The 25,457-nt window shown below is 41.4% G+C and overlaps 1 protein-coding gene across 37 annotated transcripts in view; it reads left to right on the forward strand.

Annotated features, from left to right (window-relative positions):
• LOC102302568 (protein tyrosine phosphatase receptor type D) overlaps positions 1-19,938 on the forward strand; it is a 205,221-nt gene extending 185,283 nt beyond the window's left edge. For all 37 annotated transcript variants that reach the window (XM_042226131.1, XM_014337755.2, XM_042226137.1 and 34 more), the window contains 11 exons: positions 64-187; positions 3,325-3,500; positions 5,166-5,285; positions 5,786-5,940; positions 12,426-12,711; positions 13,659-13,837; positions 13,966-14,092; positions 14,624-14,749; positions 15,693-15,847; positions 16,070-16,205; positions 16,608-19,938. In XM_042226131.1, the coding sequence (XP_042082065.1) occupies positions 64-187; positions 3,325-3,500; positions 5,166-5,285; positions 5,786-5,940; positions 12,426-12,711; positions 13,659-13,837; positions 13,966-14,092; positions 14,624-14,749; positions 15,693-15,847; positions 16,070-16,205; positions 16,608-16,676 (1,653 nt within the window). In that variant the 3' untranslated portion in view covers positions 16,677-19,938. The remainder of the gene's footprint in view (positions 1-63; positions 188-3,324; positions 3,501-5,165; positions 5,286-5,785; positions 5,941-12,425; positions 12,712-13,658; positions 13,838-13,965; positions 14,093-14,623; positions 14,750-15,692; positions 15,848-16,069; positions 16,206-16,607) is intronic.
• Positions 19,939-25,457: the final 5,519 nt, after the last annotated feature.

The raw sequence follows: 25,457 nt of genomic DNA on the forward strand, positions 1-25,457 counted from the left end.
ACGTGCCAAACGGAGCCAAATAGTTTCACTGCAGTCACAAAACAAATATCTTCTCTCTTACAGTCCATCGACCCTGGCCAGCAGTTCACATGGGAGCACTCCAACCTAGAGGTCAACAAACCAAAGAACAGATATGCCAACGTGATAGCCTACGACCACTCCAGGGTCTTGCTCTCAGCTATTGACGGTATGTCGCCCACCTACATCCTCGCTCCTAACTGCTGTATCGATTCTGCAGATAGCCGGTGCAGCCTCATCTTTGGGACCTCGGGAGTGCAACCAGACTGTACTTTTAAATTATATTCCTTCACGAGCATGGCAGCCTGCTTATTTGTTTTGATACCCCAGGTGCTTGCAAAGAAAAGGGAAAAAAATGGCCTCGGGAGAAAGAAAGAAAGAAAGAAAGAAAGAAAGAAAGAAAGAAAGAAAGAAAGAAAGAAAGAAAGAAAGAAAGAAAGAAAAAGGCACTTCTGTCTTAAAATGCTGAAGCAAGCATTCAAATGAAGCCAAACAATGACCCACAGTTAGGAATACAAGTGTGTTTCACCGGCATTTGTTTCTTTGCTGCTTTATTACACTTCAGGGTTACATTTTGCATTAAGCCGAGGCCTGTTTTTAAGCAGAATTTACACGCTGAATCCAGCGTACACACACAAGCGTGATTTTTTTTGTGCCTTTTTTAACCTAGTCGAACTCGACAAACTCACAACAACCCACAAGATTGCTGGTGCTGATTTAGTGCAGAGTTATACAGAAAGGACTCATTCATGGTTTTGTACTTTCAGAGTCGAACTTGAGCCCATTACAGGCTCGATTTGAACCCCACCAGTACGCTGCTCACTACATTAAAGACGCGTTGCTCACGAGTTTCTAATGAATGAAAGCACATTTTGAAATGGACAGTTAAGTGCCGACTCCTTCACCACTTTATTGGATTAAACACAACTTCACATACAGCTATTAATTAAGCATTTCCACTGAACTGCTCTCGGGGGGGCGAAGGCAAATAAACAAATTAGTAAATGGATAATGTGACAACAACAGATAGAAACAGCCTTATAGAGCCCCCCACACCCACACTTCTTTTCGCAAGTCTCTCAGAAACAGCACACAGCTTGAGCACTGATGGAGCTCCATTAGCCAGACGTATAAACACATCTGTACAACCACATTGGAGACTTTGTGCTGCGGAAAGTGAGTAGTTCTCAGCCAGGGGGACATGAGGGACTTCCTCTATTCTTGCTAAAGCTTAAACAAAGCCTTTCGGCAAGCAATGTGTCTATTGTTTACTTTGATTGAGTTCTTTGAATGAAAGGGATTTGGGATTTCACATCAGAGTCTGAAGACGGAATTCACTGATGTGGGGGGACGGATCGACCGAATCTTTGGCAAACAGGCGGCCCTTTAATTGCGGTGACGTCGCTGAATTTGCTCCACTTTCGCTGACTCTTGACCGTTCGCCTGACCGTACATAGCATACACTCGCAAGATTAAACTGGAACCTAAAACTTTTTCTTCCTTTCACTTTAGCGTTTTAGAAAAGTTTTAGATCAAACCCGAAAGTCGCGTTTACTCCATAGTAGTGTCATTGCGTGCTCGTGAAACCATATTTTTAAAATATATAGATGAACTACAGGAATTACCTTTAATTTAAGTCTTTTAGGGAGTTTGATCATATTTGTCAGTGCAGCCACTGCGAGGAGGCACCGGTGACGAGACGTCTGCGTGACTTCGTGTCAGGTATTTGTACATGTAACTGAATAAAAATGTAAAATTGGAAAGTTAACTAAAAAAAAAAAACAGACTAACTAAAAGATCTGCGCTCCATTTCCCATCAGCTCTGTTATTTCGCAACGGCAAAGTTACGAATGAGCTCGCTAGTTTTTCCATTGATCTATTTCAAGCGCGGAAGCTGTCGCAAGTAATAAAAATACTCTGCTCTTGATTTCGACGACGCCTGACCGACAAAGAGGTCGTTTATTAAGAAAACAAAGTGGAACTCTCACGAGAAAACTTCTCCGGACGCACACGTTCTATAATAAGCGAGCTCGGGAATCGAAATTTAACGGAAACGTTATACGCGTTAACCTGTTTGAACTTGACTATACCACGACTGGTAGTGACTATTCCTCATTAATATAGTAATTACAGTGTTGTACTTTAAAAGCTCTCCGAGATTACTTTGCCCATCCCTGACGACTGAGTGCCGGAACAACACCGTGGCAATGTTTATTTCTTACTATTTACAGAGAAAATGGTCGAATTTAGACAAATCCTGACTGACAGAAAGCACAAAGGCAAAATCCATTTGCAAATGTGCATTAAACAACTTGCTTCATTCTCATTAAACCACAGTGATGTCTCCTTTTTTGCTTTTTCTCCCCCCCCTTTTTCAAATTGAATACACACTGGGCTTAATTGTAATTATCCCTTGTCCATCACAGAAATGCACAACCGCCTGGCTGCGTGGACAGCTTCAACAGCAAAATGAGCGGGCGGTGGACAGTTTTGGGGAAAGAATAAATAAAAATAATGTGTGTGGGTTTTTGAATGTGTTCATATTCCATTTTCTTTCCCTTTTTTTCTGTTGAATAAGTTACCTGGGAGTAAAAGGGAGTCTGAGAGAGATGGGGGGGAGAGAGGAAGCGGTTGGAGTGAGGGGATTCTCTGAGACGTGGCGCCCATGCAGATGAGACTTATCTTGGTCGACCATGTGTGCACGAAGCCCCTAAACTGCCAGTCCTAAAGCATTGACTAGCTGTCAGCTCTGTCTCTTTCCCCTGCATTCGAAAAGGCTGCTGTGCCTTTCATTTAATATAAGCAAAGGAAAGGAGGAGTGAGGAGCGGTGGGGGGAAATTGTTTTGCGAGTTTTTTGTTGGTTTGTTTTTCTCCGTGTGAGGTGATAGACTTCTAGGGACCGAGCTTTATCTGTAACTCTGTTGCACATATGAGGGTGAGGGGTGGGTGGGGGGGTGGAGCTGTTGATTTAAATGTGTTGTTGATAGCAAATACAAATCCTTTTGGGCTGTAACACTGGTTCCAAAACTGACTGCTGTGCTTTTTTTTTTTTTTAATACAAAACAACAGTGGCTTTACTGGCATAAATTTAGGACCCACGGACGATAACGTGGCATTGTGCGAACACTGTGTGGGGGAGAATTACCTCCAATAAACTGTAGGGATAATAAAGGCCTGGACCAATTTACCTAGCCACAAATGCCACTGTTGTGTGACATTTAAGGTCTGCCTCACATCGAGCTTGACAAACAAAACAAAAGTTGAAATTTTAATCCATTTTCACCCACTGTAAACTTTTTGTACAGGTATCCCTGGCAGCGACTACATTAATTCCAACTACATCGATGGCTACAGGAAGCAGAACGCCTACATCGCCACCCAGGGTTCTTTACCCGAGACGTTTGGGGACTTCTGGAGGATGCTCTGGGAGCAGAGGAGTGCCACCATCGTCATGATGACCAAACTAGAAGAGCGGTCCAGGGTAAAGCTTTAAGAATCATTTTTAAAGCCCGTGCTAGAGTTCGCCGATATTCTGTCATCAGCATCTATAAACTTTTTTTGTGACACCGTTTAACATTTTTCCCACCAGAGAATTGTTTTGCTAGTGACTCATGAATCATCAATCATTTAAGGCTTCCCAGAATATTTTAGCTCCACATATATAGAAAGAAGCAGCTCACTGTTAGATTGTAACCACTGATGCACTGGAATCCCTGATTGCAGGAATATTTCATCACTGGCAGGGATAATGTTAATTGGGACACTGTCCTGTCTCCTCTGGGACAGTTTTTATGTATTTATTCACTACAAGAAGCAGCCAAGCAGCATTCTGTTACCCCCTGATATCCTCGATCCACACACACTCTTGTCTTACAGTCCTGACTGATTAGTATCCAGACTTACTTCATCGGCCTCGTACTGCTTAAGGCGCCGGATTACAATCCGTGGTAAAAAAAAAAAAAAAGACAGACCGTAAAGCCACATCTCCCCGCAGTACACACTAGTTCTTTAAGGTTGACACAGTCAAAAGCTATTATCCCCCCTCCCCCTACCCCAAACGTCTTGCCATATTCGACTGAGCATATGAAAGCTTCCTTGGACTCCATCAGCTACTGACCTTCACACTTCTATGCCTCTTTTTAAGAGCCCGGTCTAGTGTTAACAGGAGTGTGGACTCAATCGAGAGAGCGGGTTTCACTGAGCATTCACACAATCTGCAAAGCAAATAAGAGCCCAGGTGTCTGCATTGGCCTATAGAAGCAGTGCTATGTAAGCACATTACTATGCTGTTTGCTGGGAGACCACCCCCACCCTCAAATCTGCCTATATTGTTTGACATTTGTTGCAAATATTGTTCTTTTGTTGCTGCTAAAAGTGCGCGTCTTTCATATTAATCAGTCAAATCATTCACTCATGCTGCCTTTGTATGTTTTGCATATCTAAAGCTCGACTATTTGCAAGTAAACAATATTATGAATCATTACATTACTCCCGGTGTCACAGACACTTCATTGCGCTTTGTGTTAATGTTATAACAGATGCTTGGGAAATTGAATTAGCAGCTGGTTAAAAACCTGATTATTCCAGAGTGCTGTTCAATTGTAATATTAATCAGTGGCAGAGAATCCTACAGCAGGATATGTTGGTGAAGCATGTGTCCGAAAACCACATCAGTGCTAGGGGGCAATCTGAAGAAAAACAGTTGCACTGGAACCCAGCTTTTCCTTTCCCCAAAGCCAATAGTTCTTCTCTTTGTCAGCTAAGCAGTATTGCAATACAATGTTTTATTGGCCGTTTACTGTGAAACAAGAGTACACTCAAATAGCAATAAAGCTGAGACGATAATATGAGTGGACACCGTGCTTACCTTTGTAATTATGGAGTACGTCAGGACAATTAATAGCCCTGTTGGTTCACTACAAATATCTCAAGCTATTTCATTGATTAGAAAATCAAACCTAGTCAGCAAGAATAAAGGGAATTTGGGCATTTATTTGGCCTTTATTTGACTTGGTGCACTTGTACTGAGTGTGTAACTGAGATCCAGAGTATTGCTGTAAAGAGCCTTCATGCTTTGTGAACAAACACCAAATACATAAAGGTTTTATTGACTCCTCGCCTAATGCGATATTTCTCTCCACTACAGGTAAAGTGTGACCAGTACTGGCCTACAAGAGGGACGGAGACATACGGTCTAATCCAAGTGACCCTGCTGGACACGGTAGAGCTGGCCACATACTGTGTCAGGACGTTTGCACTCTTTAAAGTGAGTATTTCTGTTGTATGCTGTGTAGTAGCACTTTAAACCTCACAGTAGAGGGAAGATCTATGCAAATATAGCATCGATGTTGGTGTCAGATCGATACTAGTGTAACAGGATCGGTACTTTGCTTCTGTCCTCTAAATTCCTTATTTTATTTATAGCCTATAGCACAATTAAACAACAGACGCTGACCCAAAGTGCTTTAGAGACCGGCACATTTACATTCCAGGGCTAAAAAACACAGTTTTAAAATACATGAAAAGCTGAAAGGTGTCATCTCATATGTCATGACACACTGCTCTACATAAGCTGCCTTTGTAACTTAAAAGTATGAGTATTGCTATTAACATTGATGTCTGCAATACTGGCCCTATTTTTACTTGGTATCAGATCGATACCAGGATTTGCAGTATTGCGCAGCTCTACCTCGCAGCATCTGCAGGTCAAATCATTTGATGTAAGCTGTGTTCGGTCACTGAGCTTTTCTCCGTGCTAACATTCAGAATGGCTCCAGTGAGAAGAGGGAGGTGAGGCAGTTCCAGTTCACGGCCTGGCCAGACCACGGGGTACCCGAGCACCCCACTCCATTCCTGGCCTTCCTGAGACGGGTGAAAGCCTGCAATCCTCCAGATGCAGGGCCCATGGTGGTACACTGCAGGTAAAAAACAACACGGCTTCGCAAAAACATCCTGAAGCATGAAATTGATTTTCTTCTCTCCATTTGCTGTAATGAATATATGAATACATATGGCAAAAACACAACATATTCTTGGTTATTTAGAGGTGTACGTTTGAGTTCTTTTTGGACTAACACTTGAAAGAGAAATTAGACATGAACTATCAGTGAAAGGACGACTGTTTGATAGGATGTAAACTGTTGTTCCTCCCATCTGAAAAACCAAAAATAAAGAAAATAATCCAGCCCACCAGCTTTCACAGAAAGCACTTTAAATCAGAAGGTGTTTTCAACATCGCAGAACAAAGTGTACTGGTGTCATTGCCCTCAGCAAACTTAAACATCTCCTCCCACGCGGTGACACAAAGCTACGCGCAGACCTGTCGTCTTCCTCGCTACACTGCTAACATGTCGCGCATCTGCAGCCCACAAGTCCTTGGCTCATCCCCTGGGTTATTGCATCTGAAACAAATAACTTTCATGCCAACTTCACTTCCCTCGGCGACATAAGAGGCCAGACTCCCAGCAGAGAGCACAAAGCTATAACACAGACTTCTGGCTTCCCTTAACTCAGGAAGTCATCAGAGGCGCTGCACAGAAGAAGAAAAAGAAAAGTGACAGAAGGAGGAGGGGGGGAGTCGAAATTAAGAAGCAGCGATAGCGAGTGTAACAGATACAAACTTTTGTCAGAAAGCGACAAAAAGGGTAGGGGGATTACTGAAGAATTAGAATTACCACATGCTGAAGTTAATTAGTGCTAGTTGGCGAATCGCTTCCAATTGAAAACCCTGACTTTTTTCTTCTTTTTTTTTTTACAGTGAAGCAGAATGCAGGAATTAATGTCACTGTGCAGATGGGAGTTTTTAATTCCTCTGGCACCCTATCAGATATAGTCATGCCCCAGCTCCAAATCCTATAAAGCTAACTTTCTGTTTTACAGTTTTAAATAGAGCTATCTTTTATATTTACTTACTTCCAATACATTTTTTCACTCACTAAAAAAGCAAAAAAGCAGTTTAGCAGATATACTTTAAAAATATATATATTTTCTCCTTTAGTTTGTGCAGGTTTTTGTTTTCCTGAAGCTGTTTACGCACATGAAAAGAGGCCAAAAAAAAAAAAAAAAAAATCAACATCTGACAGCATGGTGCAGTCTACGGAGCAGTCGACTGATTAGTTGGTGCACCCAAAAAAAAAATCAGCTTGCATGTGCTCAGGCGCCTTATGTAAAGACCATAAAGGCATAAAAAACAAGCAATCAAGGTCTTTTGATTTTTTTTATTTATTTTTGTGTAAGGGAATGAATAGGAGCTTAAATGAGAGGGTTTAGAACTTTTAAAAATCAACTGCACAGGATTTCCTCCCTCACGAGTCGCTAATTAGAAGCACGTTTCTCTCTCCTCCTGTCGCTCACATTCTCGGATTCTAGATGAATCCATACAGACACTGCGAAATGCATTCATGCTCGTAAGCTATACCTCTGTTGTATAAAGCAGTTAGGCTAAGAAATGTCCACTACAGAGAGCACTTTTTTTTTGTCGCGCTTGCTTATGAAACATCATTAATATGGGTTTAGTGGGTGGCTAATGCGTCCCCCGCAGGAGTATTTAAGAGTATCAATCAAAATACATTCATCTGTTTTCCACTGCCAAGTGAACACTTGTCAAAAGGTAAGACTAGAGGAATTTTCTTCCGGGGACATTATAGCGTGCCTCTTGCTTTCCTAGGTCCTGCTGTTTTCAGTAACCCACAGGTCAGGGGCTGTTTTGCTCTTGTAGCTAAAGGGCTAGTCAGGCATTGTGAGGTTTCAGAAGAGGTCAAAAGGACATGATTAAATGTCACAGTGATCTCTGGCCTCTCCCAGTGACTCAGAAGGAAAACTGTAAGAACAACTCACAGTTACAAGTAACAGCCAAACCATTTCCTTCCTCCTTTTTTTTTACCATGTGTCAGAGTACTGCGGCCCACCCAAAAACCAGAGAACCCCATGGGGTCCATCCAATCTTAAAACTTCACTCTAATCAAAATACAAGAGAAAGTGATGCATTTCCAAGAAAGCTTTATTCAAAAACCGGAAACAACACAGGCTGTTGGCTATAAATCGCTAATGCTACCCGCTCATATGCAAAATTTTAAGGCCAATGTGTGATATAAATATCCTCCTGAGAACCAGCCTATTCATTTATGTCCTTTGTAATGGACATTTGTTTATGGTCTGTATCTTTTGACTTATTTGAGCTACCACACAAAGTCCTGATGTCCTAAATAGAGAACATCATGGGCTTTCCATTGATATTTCATGTGTTTGGGTGGCCTCTTTTAGCTCCATAGAAGGGAGAAAATCACAAAAAAAGTTCAATGGACAGATAAATTTTTATAAATTTCATAGTAATTTATATAAATAAGCAACTGTATATATATTCAAACTAATTTTAAAGTAATTTCAGAAGTTTAAAAGGTGGACATAGCTACCATGAAGTCTCCCACTGCTTTCCAGTTTTGAAGCCTTGAGTTGTGCCGCCGCCATCTTGGTTGCAAAACCCCCCAGATGTGATAAGTGATGTTGGGTCTGTCTGTGAAACAACACACTTATTGCTTAATGGCTTGTGATTGACAAGTCGTTAGCCAATGAGGGTGCTTTTTCATACCACAGCTAACCATTTTGAAACATGGTATGACCAAGATTTGCCAAACAGACTTTATTTTTGATTCAGTATGACCCAAATTGAATGAATGAGGCCATCAAATCAGAAGGATACTGTTTGCAGAGGTCGCTTAGTGGCTACATCCATGTTTTACAACATCTGTGGGGTCAATAATAAATGGCTGATTTTTAGGGCAAGCCTCAAGTGGCCATATAACAAACTGCAATTGCTGTATCAAGCACAAGTCTGAGGCTTGCCTTGAAAAGCTTCTAGTTTTCATAGTAAAAAAACAGGCAACCAACTTTGTCAGCGTTGCCTACTAGTGGTGACCACAGGCTGTGCAGTTGTGACGAGGTGTTACAGCCGCAGGGCGTGGCGAAAACAAAACAGTCCACACCTAACTGCACCCAGTGGCATTCACGTGGTCAGAGACTTATAACGCTCAGTGTAGCAGTGCTTTTCCTCCACACCACATCTGGTCAGAGTCATACTCTAATACCAGTACTGGTTTTTAAAGCTAGTAATTCTTTGACGATAGAGAAGCCAGTGTTAAAGACTGAAGACATAATGAAATGTCAGTGGTGCTGTTAGGTTAAGCAACGTTGCTTCTTTGTCCTCTCTTTTCCTTCAAGCTATAGCTGAGTCTCCCAGTGATTCCAGTACAGTTATACAAATGGTTTGGATTATAGCCAACCCAATGGACAGTCAACACTAGCCAGTGGGTTGGGTTTAAAAGACCAACCTTCCATACTCCCCGAGTAAGCAACGCGTTCTTTTTCTTTTTGATTTACTTTCCACATTTCCAAGTATTCGCGCATGCACGCGACTGAAATGATTATCGACCCCATTAACAGCAGTGCAGCGGTCCTGGTGAGCTGCGCTTTATGTGTGCATGTTTTATAGGCAGAGTAGCAGAACGGTGACAGGTTAGCTGACAGCCAGAGATTTTTTAACAATACATATGTAATTGCTTTCACTGCTGCTCACGCTTTATCTTCACAGGACTCGTTGCAGCTGTATTTCACGCTGAACTTTCTTTCCCATCCCTTATTCCCTAAACTCCTGGAAAGCATATTAGTCTGACACTTAATGTGTATCGACGTCCAGAGCAGCTGGTTTTGACTGGTTGAAAAGGCAGTGTCAGGTCATTAGTGCAGTCAGTACGCCAGCTCTCCTTCAACTGCCAAACGTACCGACAGCTTTCTGCACCGTCTCACCCCACCCCGAATACACACACACACACACCTGTCAATAAAGAAATATTACACTTTCCTAGCATTGCTTGTTTTTTTAATTAATAGCAATCCCAGATGCTTATGAGACAAACGAGGAGAATCTCTAGCTAAAACAAGTCTGCCTTCGCTCTCATCGCCCTTGCGCTCCCCGTCGTCCTCCGTCTCCTTCTCTCTAGCTCTCTGCTGTCACTCTGTCACTTACTCTCTTGCAGGTCATCACTCTCCCACATTCAAGTCTGCACTGCAAAATGCCTTCAGATTGGAAACAGCTGGGGTAGAGGGAAAAATCTCGACTTGTTTCTATATCCCACGGCCAGGAGCTGAGGTGTTCTCAGACCTGGAAGTGATTCATTCTTCAAATAACCCTGAGACACATTTCACATTTCTTTGCAGCCCAATTCTCTCTCTCACTCACTCATACTGACTCTTTTTCCCTTCCGCCCTAAAGGTGTGAAGAGTTTTGTCAGGAAAGAAATAAAAAGTTCAGTCTCATTCAGCCAATGTCAGCCATTTTGAAAGTGATCATCAGATCATTTGTTAAAGCCAATGACTCCCATACGTGTCTTTATTCCATTTGCAGCACAGTTCCAGTGCAGCATGGCACATTAACCAGACTTGGCCCCCGGGGACTGACTTTACTCCCTCTTGAGTTTTCCTTCTCAAGCCTTTCCCTGTTCCTCAGAGCAAATGAAAAACAAATGCTTCATCAGGAGGAGGCACAAGAGCATGGTTCACACCTCGTAGGCATGTCAGCTTAATGAATTGAATAACCTATTTACTTTGGAGTGCCAAGTGCAAGGACTTGTCTCGTCAATGCCGAGCTTTGCGGGAGGTGGGAGGAGAGTTAACGAACAAGATTTAACACCACCCCGTCGCCCCGCGGTAAATAAATTGTCATCAGAAAACATCTTTGTGCTGAACCATGCAATATTAAAACATGTAATGTGCAGGGGTGAGCATTCGTCAGCAGACTGCCAACGCGCTACATCTATAGAGCGTGTCTCAAGCTGGCCTGCAAGGAGAGGTCAAAGTGAAACAGTAAAACATTTTTGTTTTTGGCAGGATGTCTTTTTTTTCCACGTGTGCATTTTGCTCACTAATGCACAAATGTACCTGTGTGAATCTTAATGAGGAGACCTGGCTTTCAGTGCCTCTTCTAAAGCTCTTATTCCATTTAGGTGCACAGTACTAATCTAATGGCATTAATTGTAGTCAGCTGCACTTCTCAGAAGTTGCCCGGCACATTAATAAAAAATGTTCACGTCAAATTTGCGACTCCGGAGCCACATTTGTGTTCACATTTGTTCTAGTGGCACTTTTCTCATTTGCGAGATGAAGGTTAAATGTTGCTGTTGCGTAAGTTATTAGTCCCGATAGGTTGAAGAGTGCAGGTGGGGTCCAAAGGAGAAGGACTGGATTGCAAAGCCAGTGTTGAGCTCGCTCAAGGCTGTGAGTACCGGGCCCTCTTCTCCACATAGTGCCACTTCAGATTTAATTACACTCCAAGCCAAATGGTCCATCCTACAGTGGAAAACTTGGCAAAGAGAGTTTACCTTTTGGCCTCATCACCGGAAGAAGGGAACTTATTCAAGCTCCCTGTCCTTGTTTGGACAAGACACTTCTCCTTCCACTGTGCTGATGCAGATCAAAATGACTTAAACCTGCATTCTTTCTAAATCCAGTTGCATATGCGTCATTAGATAAAAATTCACCTGGCTTCTCACTTTAATACTCAGCAAGTTGGTGTTACCAGCCAATAATAGCTATTTTCTAATCTGTCAATATCGACATTTATAACAGCCGATAAATGAAAACTAGGCTAACTAAGTAAAACTAAACTAAAGTAGACATGGAGAAAAACACTCCTCTAACGTAATATGAGTGTTGACATTGCACTGTTTTTCCACCAGAGGGCACTATGCAATTTCTTACTTGGCAGCGCTTGTTTTTGGAACGCCACAGACACAACGACTAGGCGATCTTAGCAGAGCATAAACAAACAAATAAATAACTACTAAAACAAAAAAGTATCGGCTTTTTTTGTAATGGGTTTTTAAATTTCCAAATACCAATATCGGGCTAAAAAAATCCAATATCAGTCAGCTTAATAACTTTGTAAGCGCTTGATGAAATTGTGGTCTCAGTTTCTGGTTTCAAGTGTCATTTAGTACTGCATGATGTTAGCTTAAAAACATTTGGTCTCAAAAGTGATGAACCAGAGTATAATTTAGCGGTGGGGAGATCTTGTAATTGACAAGGCGCTTGTGTCACTAATGAGTGTGTCAGTCATATCAACCCATGACTCGTGGCATATGGTTTCTAACAACTAACTGGTGACAGCCAAAATGTTTCTAGGTTTCAAAACCAGTCCGCAGACCAGTGGGTGATGTCATGGTGGCTTTATCCCGGTTTTATAAAAAGCTTGTGATGCCAACATCAGCATGATATAACTCATAAAAACATGACGTTATAGACCCTGGTGGGAGTTTGCCATAAAACTCTGTCATCTGAATAAAGTCTAAAGCGTTATTTCATAAATGAATAACCATCTTCCATCCTTCCATCTCTGTCTCCTTTGTGGCTCCAGTGCCGGCGTGGGACGCACAGGTTGCTTCATCGTGATTGATGCCATGCTTGAACGTATCAAGCACGAGAAGACTGTGGATATCTACGGGCACGTCACGCTAATGCGTGCCCAGCGCAACTACATGGTGCAGACAGAGGACCAGTATGTCTTCATACATGACGCGCTCCAGGAGGCCGTCAACTGCGGCACCACCGAAGTGCCCGCCAGAAACCTATACGCCTACATCCAGAAACTGACCCAGATAGAGGGTGGAGAGAATGTCACCGGCATGGAACTTGAGTTCAAGGTATCTTAACTCTTTACCAAAGGATAAGCACTGAGCAAAACGGCTTGGGTCAAGGGCTGATTAAGAGAAATAATGCTAAAGACGGTTTTATCGTATATTACATTTTCAAACCACACCTGATGAAGTTATTTGAAAGTATTTAGAATTTACCTGCACCCCACTGGCATCCCGTACCCCACTTCACACCAAGGAGTCATTGTAATTTTTTTCCCATTCTCAATACAACTCCCAAACTATTTTCCAGCCACTATTAGGCCCCACTAGACAGCAAGGGGCCTGTGGTTTCCTCTCTATTCCAGTTAGTTGACTCACTTGTGTAACATGACATAGGATAAATTTCCCCCCTTTCTGGCTCCCCCTTCCATAGCTCCATTTCCTTCAAAAACAGGGGTCTTGGTTTACATGAAAACGGCAAACACAGGTTTTCCCCACCACAGAGCAGTTGCCAGAAGAACTTGAGCAATATACTCTGCATTTACAATGAAAGGCTCCACCAGCGTTGCTGTATATATGCTATTGCCTTGCTTGTCACGCGCCTACTTTCATTCTCTTTGATGGATGCTGATTCAACCAAGAGATTATAAACAGGTCAGATTACACTGCTCTTCTGACTACTTAAATCTTCCTGGTGTATCCATTTCCCTGTCTTTTCATCATAACACGGGCAAAGGGCAAGCTGTGATAATAATCACTTTGATGCCATTTCCATACTTTATGGTTACATGACCCAGCTGTGTGCAGCATATTATACTTTTGATTCTTTTTCACCGCTTTCAAGGTGTGCAATTCGCTAGACTGCTCAGATGTTTATCGCTCGCAACATACCTTTGTTGTCAAACACAATCTGTCACCGGGGAAATACAGAAACATCTGAATGCCATTGTTCTTACCTGATACCCGTACACTCAAGGGTATCTCTTTTTTTTCCTCCTTTTTTCCCCCTGCAGCGTTTAGCTAACACTAAAGCCCATACATCACGATTCATCAGTGCCAATCTCCCCTGCAACAAGTTCAAGAACCGCCTTGTTAACATAATGCCATACGAGTCCACACGAGTGTGTCTACAGCCCATTCGAGGAGTTGAGGGCTCTGACTATATCAATGCCAGTTTCATTGATGGGTACAGGTAAGCACTAAAATGAAAGTGAATCAACACAAGGCTTCACGTCAGTGCAAACGTAGTTCCATGTAACATTCAGATATGCGTCCACGCTGATTATTTCCCCCCCTTTGTCATGTGATTCATTTCCGCAGGCAACAGAAAGCCTACATTGCAACACAGGGACCACTGGCAGAGACCACGGAGGACTTTTGGAGGATGCTCTGGGAGCATAACTCTACTATTGTTGTAATGCTAACCAAGCTTAGAGAAATGGGCAGGGTACGGAAACACTGTTTTGCTATTCTTTTCTTCTGGCAGTCTTTAAAAGAAATGAAATACAATAAGCTGTTTTCACACATATCAGGAGAAGAAGATAGTCCACTTTAGCAGTGCTTTCCTCTAGGAAATACTCTGTTTGGTTTAAGTTTAGAGAACGTAGCAGCTGAGACGTAGGGGCAAGCAGTGCTGACCCAGCTGTTACCTGTGCCATTCTCATATTGACACAAACAGACATTATATAGACTTGGTGCTAAGGAGACGGCAGGTTAAAGACAGGTTATTTTCTGGTCCGACTGCATCTTGTCCTCACGTGCAGCTCCGCCGGGTTAAAGAAGTCTAGAAAAAGTTCAGGGCTGCAGTGCATGTGTGAAAACAGCTATACTTAGATTCAGGAACTGGGAAGAAAAGCTTTGAAAGAGCAGATACAGTGTGAATTGAAAGACAGACATTTCTGGGAACGAACACAATGAAGCTAGTCTGTGAAGAGAATGTTGTGGCTCACTGTGGTATTCTATTTTTCACTTCCCACAGGAAAAGTGCCACCAGTACTGGCCAGCAGAAAGGTCGGCCAGATACCAGTACTTTGTGGTGGACCCCATGGCCGAGTATAACATGCCCCAGTATATCCTGAGAGAGTTCAAAGTGACTGATGCCAGGGTAAGCAGACACTGTTTCATAAAACATGGTTTAAAGATCAAAGGTTGTGGGAATGTATTGCTTCAGATCAGTGCTGTTTACAGTTTAGACTAGTGCTATTGTTTCTCCACGTCTGGGTTGTGACCTACCCAAGGGTCATGGAGGACACTGAGTGGATTACAGAGAGGTGCAGGTGTAGACAATTTAGAAAGAACCAAGTGAGCGTTCGAGCACACAATAGGTTATTTTAATGTCTCAAATCCCATAATGCAATATGTTAATCACATGATTTTATTTACCAAGAAAGGAGATTTGACTAATGGGGTTGAACACGCTGGATGATGAACTGTAATTAACTCGATTTTTTTTCTGCAGCAGCAGTAATTTGCTCCAATTTTGGCATTGTATCAAATATTTGTTTACAACACCATTATGGCCTTAAGTGTAACATGGGAAGAAATATAAATATATGGAAATTATGACACATGTCAATGTGTTTAAAAAAAAACAAATGTGGTGCCGGCAGCACTGAGCTGCCAGAGTTTTTAATTCCATCAAAGGCTTACACAGATAAATGGCACAGACTCCCTTCTTTGTAGAGTATGTTACACTGTCTCGTCAATGGGATTGCTTTCCTTATCAAGGGGATACAACATCACTTCAGTAATGCACATCCTCAAAGTCGATTCTCCAAGCACCCTGTCAAGGGTAGCACATCAAAGGAATTAGCATCTTTAGTGTTCATGTTAAATACATTCAGGTAAAATTACAGTCTTGTTTAATAACAAAACGTTTTCTCTGATGCTTTACTCTTGGCATCTGCGCAACCGCCTTTCTTCAAGATTTCACGATTGCACTGTAACGATCATGGAATGAACTGGGCTACCTGCAAAATACCTTCAGCTACATTCCTAGCTTCAATTCTCATTGTCATGACCGTTTTTCTACATTATTTCTCTCGCAGGATGGGCAGTCACGGACAGTAAGGCAGTTTCAGTTCACAGACTGGCCTGAACAAGGAGTGCCAAAATCAGGAGAGGGGTTCATTGATTTCATCGGCCAAGTACATAAAACAAAAGAGCAGTTCGGCCAAGATGGCCCTATCTCGGTCCACTGTAGGTAAGTGACCAGGATAATGCACCAAACCATCTTTGTCTTTTCAGAAGGCAAATAAAATGTAAAAAAAAAAGAAAAACGTGCAAGAACATATTCACATTAGGGGATAAATTATGATGAAATTAGCAATTTCCATTCAGGGAGAAAAAAAACACTACTTGTAGGTTCATTAAGGTTCTGGCCAGGAGCATTGACCTCTTTGCCATCTTGATCTCTTTTCCACAGCGCGGGCGTCGGTAGAACCGGAGTTTTCATCACCCTCAGCATCGTCTTGGAACGAATGAGATATGAGGGAGTAGTAGACATCTTTCAGACAGTGAAAATGTTACGGACGCAAAGACCAGCTATGGTGCAGACAGAGGTGAGCTGTCTCCAACCCCATCCTTTGTTATTGGTGTACTTTCACACTCTAGAAAAAGCCCAACCTACATACTGTACTATAGGTGTTTGACTGTAACTAGCTACTATGTTACTAATTTGATAGTTAGCTCCAATTGCCTGAAAGGTCTGGATAGATTCCAAGCAGCGTCTTTAGCCAAACAGATGAACTAAAGCGACTATGATTAATTTAGTAGTGGAATTAAAGTAGTTTTGCCAGTTCTCCACTTCTCCATTTCAAATTTCAAGCTTTGAGAATGTAGTTTGTGTTTATTTTTGGGAAAAAATGAATTGTATCTACAGTACAGACAATTTCTTGGTTGGCTGGAATGGAAAATGTAGCGAACATGATTCTATGTAACCATCTTTTCTTCTTTGTTTCCAGGATCAATACCAGTTCTGCTACAGAGCTGGCTTGGAGTACTTGGGAAGCTTTGATCACTATGCAACGTAAAAGACCCAGTATTGGAAGATAAAAGCAGAGGGCCCTTTGGAAAAAGAAAACCCAGTGAGCCTCTCTTCTGAGCCATAAAGTCCTGCTTGAGAAAGTACTCCTTAACTCCTTGCTAACAACTCATTACATGTTGGATGTGCGACATGACTTGTCAAAAAACGAAAAGAAAAAAAAAATGATTCCCAGGAGGACCAAGTATTTCCCCAACCCTGATAAAAACCTCGCCTTGACTCAGAGTGAGGGAATCCTGACTGTTGAAGCATTACACGGAATTACCTTTTCTCTTGCTTCAAGGATTCATTTTGGGGCTCATAAAACTGAACGAAACCAACACAACAAAAAAGTAAATGAACAATAATGACATCGTCAGAAATGCATCAGTGATTATGAACCATTACGAGAGGCATCGGAAGAACACAGTATTGCGGGGGAGGGAAAAAAAACTCAATGCACATTGTAAAGAAGAAAAAAAATCTGTTTCACAATCAAGTACACACAGACAACCCATCACAAAAGAAGACAATGCTTGGTCCACAAGAGCAGGACAGACTTAAAGTAACAATGAATAAATAGCCCCGTTTTCTGTCACAATGTTCATCATCTAAATTTTGGGGAAGAGGGTAAATGATCTATGAAATAAATACAAATTATTGATTTAGTTTTTTAGTACTTTATTATACAGCTGATGTGCTTTTTTTGAACTGTGTGAATTTCCTTTTTTTACACAAATTTATCGCTTGGGGAAAAAGTGATAAAATGTATTTACGTAAAGGTTCATTATTTTTTTCTCAAAGCTGTAGAACTGTTCTAACGTACAGTATGTGCTGTTTTGCAGAGGGTCTCTTTGCTTTTTCTTTTTACCCCCGCGCATTTTGTTGCACTTAGTGCACAGAAAAGAATTCACACAACCAAAATGTAACTTTGTTAAAGAGTTATTTTTTGGTCTTGATTTTTCTGTTGTTTTTTTTCTAAAACAATTGATTCTTTTCCTCTGTTGGTTTTGTTTTTTCTGTCCATGATCACCTACATGGTAACTTAATTACTCCCATGAGATAAACTGGGGCTTTGTGGAATCAACAGGGATGAGCAAAGTATGAAGTTGCTGCTACCGATTATCTTAGTTCTTCCATGTTCCAATGATAAGAGAGAACCTGATGAATTCGATGACATACACGACTATATAAATATATGGTATAGATTGTCAAATATGTGAGATATATAAATATATATTATAGATATATATATTAAAGTAAATAACATTCTAAATATATTGATAAAGTACATAATTTATGAGTGAAAATGTAAATGAAATATGGATCATCTATGAAATCTTTTAAATTGAGAGTTTGTGTGCTGTGGGGGAAATGAAGAGATTTTTCACTGGAATGCACATCAGTAGGACAAAACTGTATTCTGATTCAGTGCATCTTTTCTTGTGCAATAAATATGTGTGTGTTTAGATAGGGGTTTTACGTGGATATGTTGTTCACTCATTGACATTGTCGTTTCCCCCCGCGAGCGAGGCGTGGGAGCGGGAACGCCCCGGTGGTTTTTTCCGAGCTCTCGTACACTTTGTATTCAGAGACAGAGGGGTCGCGCAGCCGCACTCACGTTCCACGCAATAGGGCAAGGTACAAAGACGTCACTTTGTTGTGGTTCTTCGAAGCGTTCGGTGGTAAGGACATTTCTTTCATTTTGCATTTAGAGTGCCTTATATTTATGCCTGTTTTTATAATGTTTCATTTAACATGTCAATGTATCCTTTGAGTAATCGAGGCATTTAGTGTAAATGTACAGTTTATTTACCTTTAGTATTCATTTGTCACATGATGAGATTATATATATGCAAATAAGAACGTTTCAAAGGTCATACGTGTCATTTTCAGTGGCCTTATTGTGGCTGTGAAGCGAATTAGCGAATTAGAGGAAAACATGTATACTGGCCTACTGGCCTTTATAGAAAACGGGCAACATTGCGAACAATTACCAGACAGGTTTTAAACAGGGATGAGACTGGTGTCAGAACTAAACAGGATAATATCCATCATGTCTTAAGGCCCAACCTAAGGTTAACCGATTCTTTACCATTTACAGTCACATTTCCCAACATTGTTTAGATTTTAAATAAAAAACGATCAGGCCAAAAAAAAGCCAAGTGCACAGGTCATCACCGAAGGGTTTCTTCTTCATGCCTTAGGTTTTTACTTTATATGTAGAGAAATACAAACTGCAAACAAAACATCATTTATGTTATCCTGACAATCCTAAACGGTGTTTCAAGCCCCCCTTTTCTTTTCTTTTTTCTGGCATAGCAGTTAGAGACAGGGGGTTTAGCTGGGTTATGTTTCAGTCTTCATGTGGAGCAGCATCTATAACTTCTCAGTACCCTCTCTGATGGCTTTGTGGATGTGCATTCCAGGTGCTTTCTTTCCCTTGTTAACTGAAGCAGCTATGTGTTATATTTGTGTCTGCTTAACTGATTACTTTTGTCATAGTTTTGAGATATAAAAGTGCTATTATTTAACCTCATGGTGGCTAATGTTACATTATGTTAATCTCAGAACACGTTGTGTTTTTCCCCCCCTTTTTTTTATCGATTTGTTTTCTTTTGTTTTTCATATGCATGGTTAAACGTTGCAGAACGGCCAAAGCTGGCCTGGTAGGAAGACTTGCACTTTCTCTATCTTTGTACTATGCACTGCCCTATTGATTCTAAACCCAATAATATATTACTTGAACCCATCTATAAAAAGAAAAAAAAATCTCCTTAAACGTTCACTTTGTGTGTATGTAAATAACACAAAATGGTATCAACTCTTGAAAAAGACAAAAAAAAAAAGTTTGTGGCAAAAAGAGCATCCATTCTGATGCCATGGTTACTCCAGCAGATGACTTCAGAACAATCTGTCCCCCCCGACCATCTGTTCTCGTGGCTTTGCCATTCAAGCTTGGAGTGTCATTAACAGAAATAAACGTTGTGTTCTCTGCTCTCTCTATCTATCTCTCGTCTGGATGCATAGACTGAAAATTAAATAATGAAATTGTAAAAAAAAAAAGAAAAAAATGGCTTGTTAAAAAGATCATACAATTACCTCTGATTAGTTGTTAGCGTAAAATGTTTCTTTCTCTGAATGAAAGGAGTGCTTTTTATTTTCTTACTTAGGTTACATTGGTGGCGGAAGAAGTCTGTACGAAAACCAGTTCTTTGCTGACACGAGTTCCATTTGTTATAAATGAATTCTATTAAAAAATGTCAGTGTTATGCATCGGCGTTTCACTTGTTTCCCTCCACCTCACTTTGACTTGAAAAGACTGATGAAGCTATTTTACCCCCTACTGGTCTGGGTCCAACATATTATCCACAGTTCTCTCATGAAAGGGGAAATTGAGCCTCACCACATTTGAATAGATTTCCATCGCTCTGGTGTTTCTGTCACTGATGTCAGCCACAATGAATCATCGGGGGAACCTTTGACGAATGAAGTGCGATGTTTTCGAAGCTGCTTTGTTTTTTAACGCAGACTTTGTTCACCCTAGTAACATGGTGGAATGGTACTATTACTCAGAATTAAAACCTCAATTCGGTCATTTAAATAAAAATGCAGCTCCCTGTTGCTACGTTGAGGTTTTTGCTCCAAGTTTATGCATTTAATCTATTGTTTAAGTGTCTGTGAACTTAAAGTCTATTATGGCATTGATTAAATGTCTAAAAAACACTTTCCTCTTCATCAAATTTACATATTTACTAGGGTTTTTTCTTATTAGGTTATAATCCCTTTAAATGTTTAAATGGTTTTTACCTTTGGCTCATTTAGCATCCATATATCCATGAAAATACAAATTAATCCTTGCTTCATCCTTCTGCTCCTTGCTTGCATAGAGGGAGATCCACACTGGTCCACACTATCCAGGTGTATGTTTCACTATTCTGAAAATCTGCAAGTCCCATAGTACATACAGAGTGCTGTTCTGATAGATCAAGCAAGTCATGGGATACATCAAAAGCTCCACAGTGGCTTGTGTACAAAAGCTAAATGAAGCATCTCTGCTCTGTGTGTGTTTGTTTCACTGTGACACACGGAGAGGAGTGGGAGCAAAGGTGGCACACGTGGTGAAACGGTGAGCAGAGGAGAGACAAGATTGCTATTTTAGATTGGTGATGTATGAGACCCTGGCTACCTAATGCTGCAGTCACACTGGGGAAAACAAGGTACAATCAAAATTACTCTTACTGTGTGCAATAAGCTTGTAAGTACAGAGCAATTAGTTGCAAACCTTCACCAATCTGTCGGAGAATGAATGCAGTCGAACCAATTTAGACCTACCAGTTGTTTGGTGACATGTTTCCTCCTGTGCAACAATCTTGGTTGCTGCAAGTTTCTTCCTGTTGAAAAGGAGTTTTTCCTTCCCACAATCGCCAAAGTGCTCGTTCATAGGGAGTTGTGTGATTGTTGGGGTTTCTTTGTTGTTATGAATTGGTGCTATATAAATTTTAAATGCTGGAACTCTTTAATAACACGAGATATCCATATATCACGAATAAAATTTGAGAATCTATGTTTTTGACAATATATTATGTGATGTTAAAGTATATATTGGATATCTGCTACTCTGCATCAAACCTAATAGGACAGTTTTAATCATCAGTCGGGTTGAACGTGCATGCTGGACATTGTTCTATCCTGGATGACATTTCCCAACATGGTAAAGCGAAGGCATATTGAAAGTCAGTAAAATTGCAGAAATGCATTAAATACACATAAGAGTCCCAAATATTTATTCACTTTAGATGCGGAGGGGTCCCAAGCTTAGCATGTTTCCAGGCTTAAAATGTAAATGTATGACTTTGTGGATTATGTATGGAGCTCTAGAAAGAGCCACAATTACAGGCGACCTGCTAATGCACTGAGCCTAAACGCATCCTGTGTAGATACTAACAGAAGGCTGAAGCCTAAATGACCAAAATAAACGAAAACGCATAAAAGTAGCAACCAAAAAAGTAGCTATTCATTTAAGTGCACATAATATGGTTTTACTGGTAACAATTGGACACAAATGTTCTATTACAGACAGAATACTTACCTGCAGTAACTTCACTGAGTCACTGCGAATTAATTAAAGTCTTACTACACAAAATCTATTTATAATTAGACTACTTATTAGTCACAATAACATTAGCGGATGTTCCTCCATCAATTAGAATGTCACAAGTACAATAAAATGTCAATAACCTGAAGCAAAAGCAAGTGCGGGAACTAAAAAGAGCTTTTAAAACAGTATTAAACTACTTGACAGCTGGGGAGCACAGTCAATAACTGCTTGCTGAGAGAAGTTACTCAGGAAGCTCTCCATGCGCTCAATTAGAAAACATCATTCCACATGATAGCAAATGACAGATGCCGTCAGCTTTGGCGGTGAGCTGGAGAAACATTACTCCCGAGTTTACTACTGAACGTGTTTTCTGATAACAAGCTTAACAAAGCCTTCGTCCACGTGTCAGATCACAGCAGAGTTGGAATGCAACAGATAACAAGCACCTGTCTTAAAGAGAAAATCGCGCCGTATATTATGTGTCAAAAACAATAATATACTACAAGAAATGCAGAGCGGATGTGCGGCAGTGATTTCCACAGGAGTGACACGTTGCCTTCCGCTCTTTGTTTTTACAAATCGCACCTGAAAACTCAAGACGAATAATGTACAGGATGTTGTTTACTGCGCTCGGATGTTTTCTGCTGCGTTATGAAGCATTGGAATCACATAAATTTACATTAATTTCAGCCTTGCTACCCCCACATATGCTTAGAACATTACTCCCTATGGAGGAAAAACACTGCCAAGACTAGAGACAACGTTATGAAAGCTTGAACAAACCGAACGCTCTGAATGCTTGAGTATTATATTACCATGCACGCAAAAGTTCACATGACATGCGGGGGAAACGATCGCAGATTACTGCACAGCAAGAGCGATTATCGCTTCACCTTGTTTCTGACAGTTTCGTGGAAATTGGCTAAAACGAATCCCCAAACTTCTTGGGCAATCGTGCCAGTGCAGATGTCTGCTTCACACTAGTCAAGAGTACAACAAAATAAGGAACTTCTACTGTCATCAGATTTTATTTTTCACCGGAGACTGCACTTCAGATGTGTCGAGCAGATGTTCCGTCTCCGTCTCTCAGCAGTTTTTGGAGAATTATGAAACCAACCAGCCAGTCACAACACTTTGCACAAGTCATTTCTCATTTACACCCACCCACCACCCCACTCCAACACACACACACACATTCAACGACGACAGCTTGCCTCAGTCCCCTGGTGCTTTATTTTCAACATCCTAAATTTGATGAAACATGTCCAAACGCTGCGTGGCTTTGTTGTCAGCAGTACTGAGTGGGATTTAAGAAAGACATTTCTTTTAATTCTCTCAATTCTGAAAGAAGAAAAGGCCGTCTGTGCCTAATTCTACTGCAGCAACACTACATAATTGAGTGTTAAAAGAATTCAATTATATTGTCACTTCAGTTCGATCAAGAACTCAGACGCTGACTGTTCTCGGAGCTCCGTCCCTGTGCTGATAAACAATCACCTGTTACCACTTCATCAACTCGTGCATTTTGTGACTCATCTTCCTGTGGTTTTCAGTAATGTGCACTTTGGCAGCTACGTTCTGCATCTATTTTCATATGAACATTGCTGTGGATTGCTAAGTTCTCAAATATAGGTTCCGCAGGTGCAAACGAGGTGCAAAAAGACACTTTAGCTTCTTCAACCCTTTGCCAAAAACCACTGGCTTTTAAATCTCGGAGTTCTGGTTTGATGCAAATTTGCAACCCTCTTTACCCCGCCTCCCTGTCTGTGGCTGCAGAGTAGGGCTAATCACAAAGAGGTCTGCTAGCAGGATGTCTTACGAGCAAAAGTAACTTAAAAAGATGAGAAATGAGGTAGAAATGGATATCTCAGAAAAGCAGCTTAGGGTGAGAAGGTTTGGAGACTGGGCCAGAGGAGGGATTGTGACTATATTGGACAAAGGATGTATGTGGAACAAGCGGAAGACCAGAGAAAAGATTGATGGATGTGGTGAAGGAGGACATGCAGAGGGTTTGTGTGACAGAGGAGGATGCTAAGGATAGGATGAGATGGAGGCGCAAGACCCACGTGGTAACCTTTAAAGGGAGCAACTGAAAGAAGGCTTTGCAGCAGCCAGAGTAGTGCTGTGTTAGTGAGTGTGATTGAATAAAACAAAACAAGACAGTGCTTCACAGTATGCATATTAACATCGTATGAATGTGTGGGCATGTTGTGTGCAGTGGTAACTATGACTGTAAAAATGTTACATTAATGAAGTCTATTTAAAGCCAGGAGGGAAAACTTGCCAAAAATATTGCAGACTGCAAAATCTGATCATATTTACTGACTTATTTATTCAGTTCTATTAACATGTTTTTTTAAATAAAAGTATTCCTGTTGAAAAGATTGCCTGATTCTTTCTGCTGCAGTCTTAAGTCGTAAGTGTTAATCTTGCTGCTCTTAAAAACCTGAATTTCTTATTGATGTTTGTAAAGAAACGACAAAGACTTTAGATGAACGGTGACTATATTTTCCAGAGGATTGACTGATCAGTGGGCAGTAGTTTAGCACATGCTGCTTTCAACTCAAACAAAACTTACTCTGTTTGGTCTTCAGCATGACTAACTATGGTGGCGTACCCCCAAAAAGAAGTGAGCTACATTTGTAACCTTGAACACCCCAAGGGTAAACTAAAGTTCATGGTACAGGCGTCTACTCTCTTTGCTGAGGGTTTTTAAGAAGGAAGAATTGGAGGTATACTCCAATTCCTCATCCTCACTGGGAAGGTCTATGTCAGGGTGCTGGAGAGAAGAGTCTGTCTCATGGTTGTGCAAAACTACACAGGAGTTTGCCCAACCAATCTATGTGTGTTTTTTGGAAGGCATTCGACCAGGTTCCTCTGGACATCATGTGAGGAGTGATTGGGGAGTACAAGTTGATGGGTCCAATGCTACAGGCCATTCAGTTCCTGTACAACTGTAGTGAGACCTTGCTTTGAGGTCAGGTGAGGTTTGAGAGTTTAAGAGTTTGTATCCATCAGGGCTGCCCTGATTGGAGCGATCGTGGCTCAAGAGTTGGGAGTTCGCCTTGTAATCGGAAGGTTGCCAGTTCGAGCCCCGGCTTGGACAGTCTCGGTCGTTGTGTCCTTGGGCAAGACACTTCACCCGTTGCCTACTGGTGGTGGTCAGAGGGCCCGGTGGCGCCAGTGTCCGGCAGCCTCGCCTCTGTCAGTGCGCCCCAGGGTGGCTGTGGCTACAATGTAGCTTGCCATCACCAGTGTGTGAATGTGTGCGTGAATGGGTGGATGACTGGATATGTAAAGCGCTTTGGGGTCCTTAGGGACTAGTAAAGCGCTATATAAATACAGGCCATTTACCATTTGATTGTGTTCATACTTTTTATGGACAGAATTTCAAGATACAGCCAGTTGGGACGTTTTCACCACTTTATTGACCTCAGGATCAAGTTTGCTCTCCAGAGACAATGCAGCTCTTTTGGACTCTTTTGGAACCCTCGGCTGCAAGTCTGAAACCATGGTCGTCAGTCAGAAGAGAGGGTGGAGTTCTTATTCCAAGTCATGGACTAGCTCTGTGCAGTGACTAAAATAATAAGACTGCAAATCCATGTGATAGAAACTAGCTTCTTCCAAAGGGTGGTCGTGCTTTCCCGTAGAGATAAGGAGGAGAGGCTTGGAGTAGAGGTTCTACTCCTT

This window comes from Haplochromis burtoni, unplaced genomic scaffold (assembly GCF_018398535.1).
Source record: "Haplochromis burtoni strain Fernald_Lab_line unplaced genomic scaffold, NCSU_Asbu1 Contig_198, whole genome shotgun sequence".
Classification (NCBI taxonomy): Eukaryota; Metazoa; Chordata; class Actinopteri; order Cichliformes; family Cichlidae; genus Haplochromis; species Haplochromis burtoni.